Consider the following 12,094-nt stretch of genomic DNA (forward strand, 5'->3'; position numbering starts at 1 on the left):
GTGACCCTTCTTCCTAGGTGATGTGAAGGAATATAGGATGTCTTCAATCTTGATAACAGATGCTGAGCTTTCAGGTAAGGCTAGTAGAAGTAGAGAAATCAGATAAAGCTGAGAGAATACTTTTCAGATTTGAATTTGAAGAAACCCCAAATGAAAAGATTTATCTATCCAGTTAGTCTCTCAATTAAAAATGCTCTAAAAACTTTAAAAAAAATCTTATGGGAGTAAAAAAGATCAACAGTAAGCAGGTGGTGGTGGTACACACCTTTAATTCTAGCACTCAAGAGGTAGGCAGATCTCTGAGTTTCAGGATAGCTAGGGCTACACCCTGTCTTGAAAAAACAAGAACAACAAAATATCAGCAGTTAGCTAGGAACTAATGGGGAGGAAAGGTGAATAGGAAGGAAGAACACAGAAGTGTTTTTAGGGGCGTATGAAGTTACTTTGTGATACTACAATACAATAGTAGACAATAAGTCATTTGCCCAGACCAGTAATACACAACATCAAGAATGACCTCTAAGGGCTGGAGAGATGGCTCAGAGGTTAAGAGCATTGCCTGCTCTTCCAAAGGTCCTGAGTTCAATTCCCAGCAACCACATGGTGGCTCACAACCATCTGTAATGAGGTCTGGTGCCCTCTTCTGGCCTGCAGGCAGACACACAGACAGAATATTATATACATAATAAATAAATAAATAAATAAATATTTTTTTTAAAAAAAGAATGACCTCTAATATAAATCATGTAATTATGGACTTTATTTGAAGTCGTGTCAGTGTATGTTCAGCAATTATAAGCTGTACCACTCTGGTGCAAGGTGTCATAAAGTTTATGAGGATAAGGGTATGTGGCAAATTGCTGCCTTTACTCTACTTTTAAAAAATGTCTATAAAGCAGAAAAAGACCTTGCAATCTTATCATTTCAGGACATCAGAATTGTGAAATCTCAAATCTTAAACTCTGTCTTGTAAAACTTTAAGACAATTCTGAAGCCATTTCTGACAATTCTGAACCCTCTCAGCCTCTGTGCCTCAGTGCTTCCCCTCCTCCCCTGGGAACCAAGGACCTAACAGCTACACATGCACGTGTGTTCTCCAGAAATTGGGGCAAAATAACCTTTAAGTTGTTGACTCAGTTCCTGAAAAATTACCCATACATGTATGTTTTGATTCAGTCCCCTGGGAAACGGGGTCAAAATGACCTCTTACCTCTTCTGATGTGGCAACAGCTCTTTAGCCAATTATTGGTACTAGCCCGTTCGAATAAGCCAATCATAATAGTCAAAGAACAACCCCCCCCCCCCTTGCTTCTGTGGCCTTCTCCTTTAAAAGTAGTCTCTACCAGCTATTCGAGGTCTCTCGGCTTCCTGAATGCTGAGGGACCCTGTCGTGACAGAATTAATAAAATCCTCATGCTTTTGCATTGGCTGTGGTGTGAGGGATGGTCTCTGGGTGTGACTCCTCCTCTGTGTTTGGACGCTAGGGTCCAACAGTCTCTTACCTCATGATTCCAAAGTCCCAGTGTTTTGTTTTGTTTTGTTTTTGTAAACCACAGTTTTGTTTTGTTTTTTTTTAACGTTTGATGTTTCAAAGACTTAATAAAAAGATTTACCAAGCGTTTTCTGAAGAGGCCAATAGTAAATAATTTGAGGCCTGTGAACATTTCCTAGAAATTAATACCACCATTGCAAGACATAGTAGTTATCTTAGTTTCAGAATCTAGCAGTTTCGGTGACATTCTCAACAGAAAGCTGCAACCAAATTCGTACTGAAAATAATCTCTTAAGGTTGTTGATAAGATCTTTGTGGCAGTAAGAGCCTGAATGTTTCCTGAGTTCTTTGTTTGTCTGGTTTTTTTGTTGTTGTTTTTGTTGTTGTTGTTGTTGTTGTTTTTGGTTGTTGTTACATATTTTCTATAGATGTGGATTCCAACTAGTTTGTTTTTCTTCTGTTTGGAGGATGTCTTCATTATTCCTTTTTATGCAATTCTGTTATTGTTGAATACTGTGTTGCTTCACAAAGTCCTTGTATTTCCTGTATTTTTAGTACAGTTTTGGCAGTATATATATTACTGAGATTGGCAGTTTTGTTTTTAGTAGTTTGCCTTTTTTATTTCTTGCTCCCTTTTATCTGAATATACTTATTTCCTTTGTTTATAATGTTTGTCCTGTTCTTGTTGTTATCCCCTATTTCCCTAACCCCAAGAGTTTCTCTCTAGCCCCAGCTGTCCTGGAACTCATAGATCTGCCTGCAACTGCTTCCCGAGTATTGGGATTGGCAGTATGCGCCACCCCATCCTACCTGATCTTAAAGATCCTTTTCCTTCTTCCTTCTCTCTCTTCCTGTGCTAGGGATCTGACTTGGGACCTCACATCTGCTAGGCATGTGTACTGCATCCCAGCTATGATATTTTTTTTCATTATCAGTAATTTATTATATCTTGCATTAGTGTGGTTAGGTATGGGATTAATTCTCACCAAATTTAAAAAATTTTCAGAGCCACATAGGACCTGTAATGCCCACATTTGGCAGACTGAAGCAGGTAGACCTCTATGAATTTGAGACCAGGCTCATTTGTATAATAAATTTCAGGCCAGCCTGGGCTGTTTAGTGAGATCCTTGTCTGAAAGACAAAACAAAAACACTTGAGAGACTGAGTAAGGAGGATCATTGTTAGTTTGAGGCCAGCCTGAGCTACATACCAAAATTCTGTCTCCAAGAAAATTTTTTAATCGCAAATAATTGAAATATTTTCTTTTTTAAGATTTATTTATTTATTATGTATGCAAAATTCTGCCTGCATGTATGTTTGCATGCCAGAAGAGAGCGCCATATCTCATTACAGATGGTTGTGAGCCACCATGTGGTTGCTGGGAATTGAACTCAGGATCTCTGGAAGAGCAGCCAGTGCTCTTAACCTCTGAGCCATCTCTCCAGCCCTCAAATATTTTCTTTTGTTGTTTTTAGTTCCTTCACAGTTTTATGTTTATATTATCTTATAATCACTTTGGTCCTAATGAGTTGTTCATTCTGTTTTCTCATTGTGCTGGCATTTGAATAGTTTCTGTTATCCTGTGTTCAGGTTTGCTCATTTCTCCTCTTATCTCCTTCCTAAGCTGTTACTAAGTTCTCTAATGGGTAGTTTTTGAACTTAAATGTTATTTTCATCTTAGATGGTTCCAGTTAGTTTATGTTTTATAGTTGCTGTTTCTTACCTTGGTATATTTCTTTATTTCTGAATTGCTTTGTTTTGTTTTGTTTCTTAAGACAGGGTTTCTCTGTGTAGCCTTGGCTTGGCTCTCCTGGAATTGTAGACCAGGCTGGCTGACTTCGAACTCAGAGATCTACATGTCTCTGTCTCTTTTTCCCTAGTGCTGAAATTAAAGGTGTGCACCATAACCATTAATTTTAGATATTTATAACTCATAGTTTTCGAGCCTTGTCTAATTCCATTGTCTCTTATTTCTAGGTCTTTTTGTTAATTTTTACCTTAGTTTTGTATCACATCCTCCTACTTTTTTATGTTTCTTTACATTTTTATGTGTGCATGGTGTGTACATGCCATGTTGTGTGTGTGTGTGTGTGTGAAGGTCAGAGGACTTATTCTCTTTCCACCATGTGGATTCTGGAATCAGATTCAGGTTGTCAAACTTGGTGATAAGCTCCTTTGCCTGCTGAGCCATCTGCTGGCCTCTTTCCTGCTTTTTCCCCAGTGCTAGACTTTGTAAATGTTCTGTGGTATCTCCCAGCTTGCCTATACTCTGAGAACTTTCCTGCTTTCAGTTCCTAGGCAAGCTTCAGTGGGTTTCACTCTGTATAACACAAATTAGCTCCCAAAACAATGTAACTGTGCAGATTTCTGGAATTCTTTCTCTGTGTAACTTGTTTCTAATACTTTTTTCTCCAATTTTCAGCTACCTCAGCCTCCCTGCAGTGCCCTCTGTTGTTAACACAGTGAAATCTCTCTAATGAGACTCCTTATCCTTTGTCTCTTTGATGATAATAGTCACAGGCAATAACTGAGCAGTAGAAGTACTCACCTGATAGTGACCTCAGGATTGAAGCCCTGCACTATCTGTTCTCTAGTTTCTAGAAATGCTTGATTTGTGTAGTTATGTAAATAGTTTGTAACCATTTATGACCAGAAGGTAAGTCTGACGCTAGTTGATACTTCATTATTATACAAAAGGGACAAGCCCAGAATTACATTTTAGTAAGATAGCTCTTGAGTACTGTGTTTAGCTGAGACTAAAATACCTACATGCTTCCTAAATTTTAATTGCTTAGGAGGGAAGCAGAAGCACTTAAAATGTAGCCGTGTTTAGAGTTTGTCTGCGTTCATATTTATCCTGTCAGTATTTTGCTGTTTGTTACCTAGAGCATTGTGTTGACTGTGTGAGTTAAATGTGGGCCCTGCCATTATGGTGGTTACTTTCTAAGCACGAGAGAAGATATGCACAAAAAAATTTACATCTAAAGTGGAGGTTGAAAATGACTAGAATGGTTTAGTAATATATGATTTTATATGTTAGATTTTAGAAGTCTGCTTAATGGGAAATTAAGAGTTTGTTTTTCTATGAGTTTTACAGTCTCATACTTTTGTTATTTTGACTTTATTTTCTTAGTTTTTAAATATGATAACTTTATCTTTCACTTTGTGTTTTTGGCATAATTGGTTTTAGTAGTTGAATTGAGAAAATATGCCCTTAAAAGACATATTATCAGGATAAACTAATGGCTCAGAAGGACATTCTGAGTTTATAATCTTGTTTAATTTGATTCTTAGTGGAGGAGTCAGACATCATTGATCTGGAGAAACGCTATTGGCTACTGAAGGCTCAATCCCGTACTGGACGTTTTGACTTAGAGACCTTTGGTCCTTTGGTTTCACCACCTATTCGCCCTTCTCTGAGTGAAGGTAGGAAATGTTTCTTAAAAAACAAAACAAGCAAACAAAAAACAGCTTGGCAGTGGTGGCGCACACCTTTAATCCCAGCAATTGGGAGGCAGAGACAGGTGGATCTCTGTGAGTTCCAGACCTGCTAATCTACAAATGAAGTTCCAGAACTCCCAGAACTGTTACACAAAGAAACCCTGTCTCAAAAGAATAAAAATAAATAAAAAATAAAATAAAAACATGACAAGTGCTCATTTGGTAAGTAAATAGACTGAATCCATCTTATTTCAAACCAAACCAAAATTTAACTCTGACAAACTATATTCCTGTAGATTTAATAGTTCCTTGCTTAGTTGTATAGTGAAGAGAAAAGGTTATTAAGACTGTGATCTTCAGCTTCATATTTTACTTGTGTGATCTTACACGAGTCAGTTAGCTCTCTGTACCTGAATGTCCTTACCAAGTGTCAGTGATATGACAGTGCTCTGCTAAGGAGTGTCGCAAGTAGGACATGCTGAGGGTGTTGGCCACTGTTTCCTCATGTGATCTATCCCTTCCTTGACCATTTATTTTTCATTCACATAGATTTCACTGCTGTTTCCTCTCCTGAAAAAGAGAATATAAGCTTCTAGATAAGAACATCTCTGAAAGTTGGACAATGGTGGTACATACCTTTAATCCCAGCACTCGGGAGGCTAGAGAGGATCTCTGTGAATTCAAGGCCAGCCTGGTCTACAAAGTGAGTTCCAGGAGAATCAGAGCTGTTACGTAGAAAAACCCTGTCTCAAAAAACAAAACAAAACTATATACATCTATATATACTGTATGCACACATACACACACACACACATTTATATATACATATATAAATGTGTATATAGTTTTGGATGACAACATAAGCATTGTATTTGGAATCTGAATATTTGGGTTCTGTTTCTGATTATAAAATATTTTTAGTTTTTTATTTTTTTAGATTCTGTTGTTTGTGTTATATAAATTTTGCCTGAATATATGCATGTGCACCAAGTGCATGCCTGAGGCCCTCAGAAGTCAGAGGAAGACATGGGATCCCCTGAAACTGAAGTTACAGATGGTTGTAACCCACCATGTGAATGCTAGGAAGCAAATCTGGGTCTTCTGTAAGAGCAACAAGTGTCCTAAACAGCTAAGCTATCTCTCCAGCTCCAGTTTTTGAACTTTTCTTGAAGTTACTTAACTTTCTAATTTTAATATTTTGTTTTTGTTTTCAATGTAAGGGTATTTTGTCTGCATGTATTTGCACCATTTATGTACCTGGTGCCCACAGAGGCCAAAGAAGGGCATTAAATTCCCTAGGACTGGAGCTACCATGTGGGTGCTAGAACTCAAGCCCAACTCTTCTGGAAGTGCAGTCAGTGCTCTTAACTGCTGAGCCATTTCTCCAGCCCATTCTCATGTGACCCAAGATCATTTCAAACTCAACATCTATCTAAGAATGATCTTCAACTCTTCAATCCCCTGTCTCTATCTCCCATGTACTGGGATTATAGGCTTGTACCACCGTGTCTAGTATTCTATTGTTCAAACTGAAACAAAGAGTTAGCTAAATTCTTGAAGCATATTATCTACATTTTTTTCAGAAGTACTCCTTAGTAGAGCTAGAGTACATGGCACTCTGAATTTCTTTTTTTCTTTCTTTTTAGTGTGTGTGTGTGTGTGTGTGTGTGAGAGAGAGAGAGAGAGAGAAGAGGGAGGTATTGTGTTTGCATTGAGCATGTGTGTACACATGCCATGGCACACATGGAGCTTAAAGGACAGCTTTCAAGAGCTGGTTCTTTCTTTCCACCATGCGTTTTTCAGGAATCTATTTCAGTCATCATGCCACAAACACCCTCACCCCCTGTACCTGGACTTCTTGTTCACTAGTGTGATTCTGTTTTTACCTTTCAGGAATTAGGTGACTGGTATGGAGGATTGTTGGAAGGAAGTTCTTGGGGAAGGTTGAGAGTGGAGATGATTGAGATGCATTGTTCATGTATACGAAATTGTCGAAAATAAACTAAAATTAAATTCTATTAGAAAAAGAGAATTGGGAGGGTCACACATAATTTATTTAAAATTGTTCATAGTTGATTAAGAAATGAAAATCACAGGATGAAATTTTAAGTTTCTGCCCTCTTTTGATATTTAAAATACGCACATATGAAAGATTTTTCCCAAGAAGGTACTGTAGTCATTTCTTACAGTAATATATTCCATTTTCCAGGAAAGGTTTATGAAAGTGTGTTGATGATGCAGTGGTATATATTTGAATATTCATTTTATTAGCGATTCAACTTTTCTCCTGTCTTTATTTTATATATTTATTTATAAGACAGGGTTTTGCTGTAGCTTTTGAGGCTGTCCTGGAGACCTCTTGTAGACCAGGCTGGCCTCAAACTCACAGAGATCCACCTGCCTCTGCCTCCTGAGTGCTGGGATTAAAGGCGTGCACCACTACCAGCAGCTGTCCTATCTTTCTAAGGGATATTATTACAATTTTTGACATTTCTTGATTCTTTCTTGTTTGTTTTTGTTTTGTTTGTATGGGTATCTATCTATCTATCTATCTATCTATCTATCTATCTATCTATCTATCTATCTATCTATCTATCTTCTGGAGACAAAGTTTCTCAGGTTTTTTCCTGGCTGTTCTGGAACTAAGAGATCTACCTGCCTGTGCCTCCTAAAGAAAAAAAGAATTATTTCCTTTGAAAATATTTTCTTGGAAGCTTTTTTTTTTAATATAGTCACTTTATGTAAAAAACATTCCTAACTTTATAAATTTATCAGTGTTGCATTAGGAAGTTTGTTGACTGAGGTTTATGGTGTCTTTTTTATTTTGTAGGTTTATTTAATGCTTTTGATGAAAATCGTGACAATCACATAGATTTCAAAGAGATATCCTGTGGATTATCAGCCTGCTGCAGGGGCCCCCTTGCTGAAAGACAAAAGTGTAAGTGTGATAAATAGTATCTGCAAACTGTCAGATTATGTAAAGACAGAATTAGCCTTCATCCATGCATCATCATTTTTGGATTAAGGATTGAGTTTCTTACCTATCATGCTGGCAAATAGTAATCTCATAATTGGTGATTTAGTGAGTTCTGTCTAAGGATGCAACAATAACCTATTCTTTAGTACTTACTAGGATATAGTTTGGGATATTTTCTGTTATTAATAGAATTAGTTTTCCTAGAAAATCTGAGATTCATAATTAATCAATAATAAATGTAAAAAAAAATATTTGAAACAGGGTATTAACTTGGACTGACCTGGCACGCTTGACCTTCCTTTCTTAGCATCTTGAATGCAGAATTACAGATGTGAGCTGCCATATGTAACTGAAAGTTTTAAATATTAGGAAATATTCTGTAAAATATTTTGCATTTTAATTTGAAGCATAGCTCATTCTGTCATTTATATACATTAGTATTCTGTTTGCAAGATGAGATTTGTAATTGGACATATTTTAGTAAATACTAAAATATTTTTCATATAAAATGGTCTTAAAACATAATTTATAAGCATAAATATATTACATTAATAAATTTTAGCCATAGTTGAGGAAGTGTGACAGTTTACTTGGGATTTAGCACAGAATATATTTATGAAGGTTCATTATCTTTTTGATTTCTTAAAATAGAGCTTTTTACAAATGTCTGTTTTGGTATTGTGTTTGAGTTTTTAATCTTATTTAGTAATATACACTGAATTGATTTATTACTGTTATTAACATATTAGAAGTGTTTATAAAAAGATTTTTGTTTTAGTTGGTTGGTTTTTGGTTTTGGTTTTTTGAGACAGGGTTTTTCTGTGTAGCTCTGACTGTTCTGGAGCTCTGTAGACAGGCTGGCCTCAAAGACATCTTCCTGCTCTTCCTTCTGAGTGCTGGGATTAAAGGTTTGTGCCACTGTGCTCAGTTTATAAAAGGATATTTTTAAATTTACAAATTCAGGTTTCTTTGTTATTCATTATTCCAAATTGGTTTTATGACAAATTGTTTCTTATTAAAATCTGGTTGGTTGGTTGGTTGGTTGGTTGGTTTGTTGGTTGGTATGTTGAGACAAGATTCTAATGTGTAGCTCAGGATAGCCTTGAACTTACAGAGGTCTGCCTGCTGCCTCTTATATGCTAGGATTAAAGGCATGTACCAATACACACAACAGTTATTTTTCATTTTAATTTAATGTTTTTAAGGAGAGTTTAAGTTTTGACTCAGTGATGTGGCTTGATGGACAAGAAAGCTTGCCACTAAGTCAAACAACTAGCATTAGATCTGAGGGGCCTTCTAGTTGGTAAAAGGAGAAAATTGTCTCCCACAAGTTGTCCTCAGACGTCTACATATGCACTTAAATACACACACTAGGTAAATAAATACAATTTTAAATAATTTTTATGAGCCAGGCAGTGGTGGCACACACCTTTAATCCCAGCACTCAGGAGGCAGAGGCAAGCAAATCTCTGTGAGTTTGAGGCCAGTCTGGTCTACAAGAGCTAGCTTGATAGCTACAGGGAAATCCTGTCTCAAAAAAAAAAACAAAAAAACAAAAAAAAAACCCAACAACTAATTTATGGGGCTGGAGAGGTGGCGCAGAGATTAAGAGCACTTCCAGAGATCCTGAGTTCAAATCCCAGCATCTACATGGTGGATGACAACCATCTATAAAGACAACCTCTTCTGGCATGAAGGCAAACATCCTGGCAGAACACTGTATACTAAATAAATAAAACCTTTTAGTAGTTAAATAAATAAATAATTTTTTATTTTACATTTTCTTTTTCTTTTTTCTTTCTTTTTTTGATATCGATCAACCAGAAGTTAACAAGCCAGAATTATTCACTTAGAATTAATGTGGTAATTGTCTAACTTCTACATTGTTGTATATAAACTTTACTAAAGAGTTAAAATTATACTTGACAAAGTATTAAATGTAAATTAGATTTTTTTGACAGCTTAAGTAGAAGTTAGGAGTCTAATTCTCAGTGTAGATGGGAAGTTGAAGCGTAGGAGAAATAGCCCTTCAGTGATCAGTCTTGAATATGAGAAACTAACTAAAGGGAGGGGATATAACTGACTGAATGTAAATACTAACCTAAGGGAGAGGGTGTAGCTGAGTGCAAACAAAAGCATATGCATAGAATTACCAGGGCTCATGTTTGATTGAGCAGCTCCAGGCTGAAGAAAGATTCAAAAATTTGCCTTGCCTCTTGAAAACCTATAAGGTTATGCTCCTTACAGAATGACTTAGCCCTTTCTTTCCGATGTATAAGAATGGTAGCTCCTCTCAATTTGACTGATGGATGGGTCTCTTCAACCTGTGTAGTGATTTAGAGACAGTCATGAGATCTAGTCACAAAATTCTGTATGTTACAATAATGGTAATAATCATAATAATAATGCTAGCTAGATGATGGTGGCAGACGCCTTTAATACCAGCACTTGGGAGGCAGAGGCAGGCGGATCTCTGAGTTCGAGGCCAGCCTGGTCTACAGAGTGTGTTCCAGGACAGGCTCCAGAGCAACAGAGAAACCCTGTCTCAAAAAAACAAAACAAAAATAAACAAACAAATAATAATAATGCTATAGAATAGTCTACTCCCAATGAGAACTGCTGTAGAACATACTGGCTTGGGAAATTAAGTAATTGTAGAGGGTAGTTTCTAATGAAATGTATCATGTTTCAGAATCTAAAAGTTATTTCCTTTCCTAAGAGTTTTTTGTCATTAGTTTGCTTCAAGGTGTTTGATGTTGACCGTGATGGAGTTCTCTCCAGGGTTGAACTGAAAGACATGGTGGTTGCACTTTTGGAGGTCTGGAAAGATAATCGCACTGATGAAATTCCTGTAAGTTCTCTTTGTAGTTTGATTGATTTTTGAGACGGGGTTTTAATGTTACTAAGGCAGTGTGTTCCATGTCCTGCTAAGTTCTGATTGTTTACAAGGAAGATGGAGTGAATGTTTGAGAAGAAATTTTTAAAAAGCATCATTTTTTATATATGGGGGATTAAAAATTATACACACTACTCTCTTTGATTTCTTTTTAAAGGAATTACATATGGCTCTGTCGGACATTGTAGAAGACATATTGAATGCACATGATACCACAAAGGTGAGACTAGCTATGAGTAATTCATTTTTTTCTAAAAATACTATATGCTCTAAATCAAAATGTGTCATTTATATGTATGGTCAAATGACTCTTCTGCATTCCAGATACTCACTTATCTGGCCCTGTGGTTAAAATAGCTTCACATCATCGCTAAAGATAGCCCATTCCATCTTCAAACAACAGCTCAGTGAAGGCTAATGCATGTGTTAAGTAGAGACTTCCCTTGATAGCTTTTTATAGTTTTTATTTCTTCCATTTAATAAGTTATGAAGAGGCCAGCTTTATAGTGAATAAAGGAAACTAAACAATGTATCTAGCATGGCTCTAGTGTGTCAGACTTAAGAACAGAAGAAAAGCTAACAGTGATAGACATAGAGATTTGATTTCTGGGGTGATTAGATTAACTGAGAAGAACCATGAAGATAGCTGAGGCTATGAATTTACAAATAATAACTCAAATTATTTAGTTTGGTAAGATTTATTGGTAGTATCATAACAGATTTATTTACTTCTGTAGCTTGTTTTAAAATTTTAACTATTTGTTTCTGTGACATTAAAAATAATTTATATATGTGAAGTACATTTGAAGTGATTTGAATCTTTTCAAATACTGACATGTACTTAGTAACAGACTGGTAAATTATCAACCATAATGGTGTTATAAAATTGAGGTTTAGAAAAAATAATTAAGTCAGTTATTTTCTTGATTCAGTCACAGAAGAAATGATACTCCCATTAGCTGTAGAAACAAATGATGATTTGTTTTTCCAGGACTGAAAGTCTACTTATCAATTTAATCTTCCCTGTTTATTCACCTTTTCTGTTAAACTAAGGTGTCCACTTCTGTTTCGTATGTGTAAGAATAAAAACCTAGAGAAGGAACTATTAGAAATTGCTTTGTAGTTTGGTTATGATGACTCACACCTGTGATCCCATTACTTAGAAGTCTGACATAGAAGAGCAGGATTAAGAGTTCTAGGCTACATAGTAAAACCTCATTAATTAAAAGATGATAGAATGGTGTGGAACACACCTTTAATCCCAGCACTCAGGAGGCAGAGGCAGAC

At 36.2% G+C, this 12,094-nt stretch overlaps 1 protein-coding gene across 4 annotated transcripts in view; it reads left to right on the forward strand.

Annotated features, from left to right (window-relative positions):
* The window catches only part of Usp32 (ubiquitin specific peptidase 32), a 148,454-nt gene that overhangs the window by 65,487 nt on the left and 70,873 nt on the right, over positions 1-12,094 (forward strand). For 3 of the 4 annotated variants that reach the window (XM_048446738.3, XM_048446739.3, XM_085695605.2), the window contains exons 6-9: positions 4,788-4,919; positions 7,765-7,872; positions 10,647-10,762; positions 10,965-11,027. In XM_048446738.3, the coding sequence (XP_048302695.2) occupies positions 4,788-4,919; positions 7,765-7,872; positions 10,647-10,762; positions 10,965-11,027 (419 nt within the window). Of the gene's footprint in view, positions 1-22; positions 75-4,787; positions 4,920-7,764; positions 7,873-10,646; positions 10,763-10,964; positions 11,028-12,094 lie in introns of those variants that run through there. The other variant, XM_085695606.2, reaches the window with a different exon arrangement.

The sequence above is a fragment of the Myodes glareolus genome, chromosome 9 (genome assembly GCF_982192425.1).
Source record: "Myodes glareolus chromosome 9, mMyoGla1.1, whole genome shotgun sequence".
Classification (NCBI taxonomy): Eukaryota; Metazoa; Chordata; class Mammalia; order Rodentia; family Cricetidae; genus Myodes; species Myodes glareolus.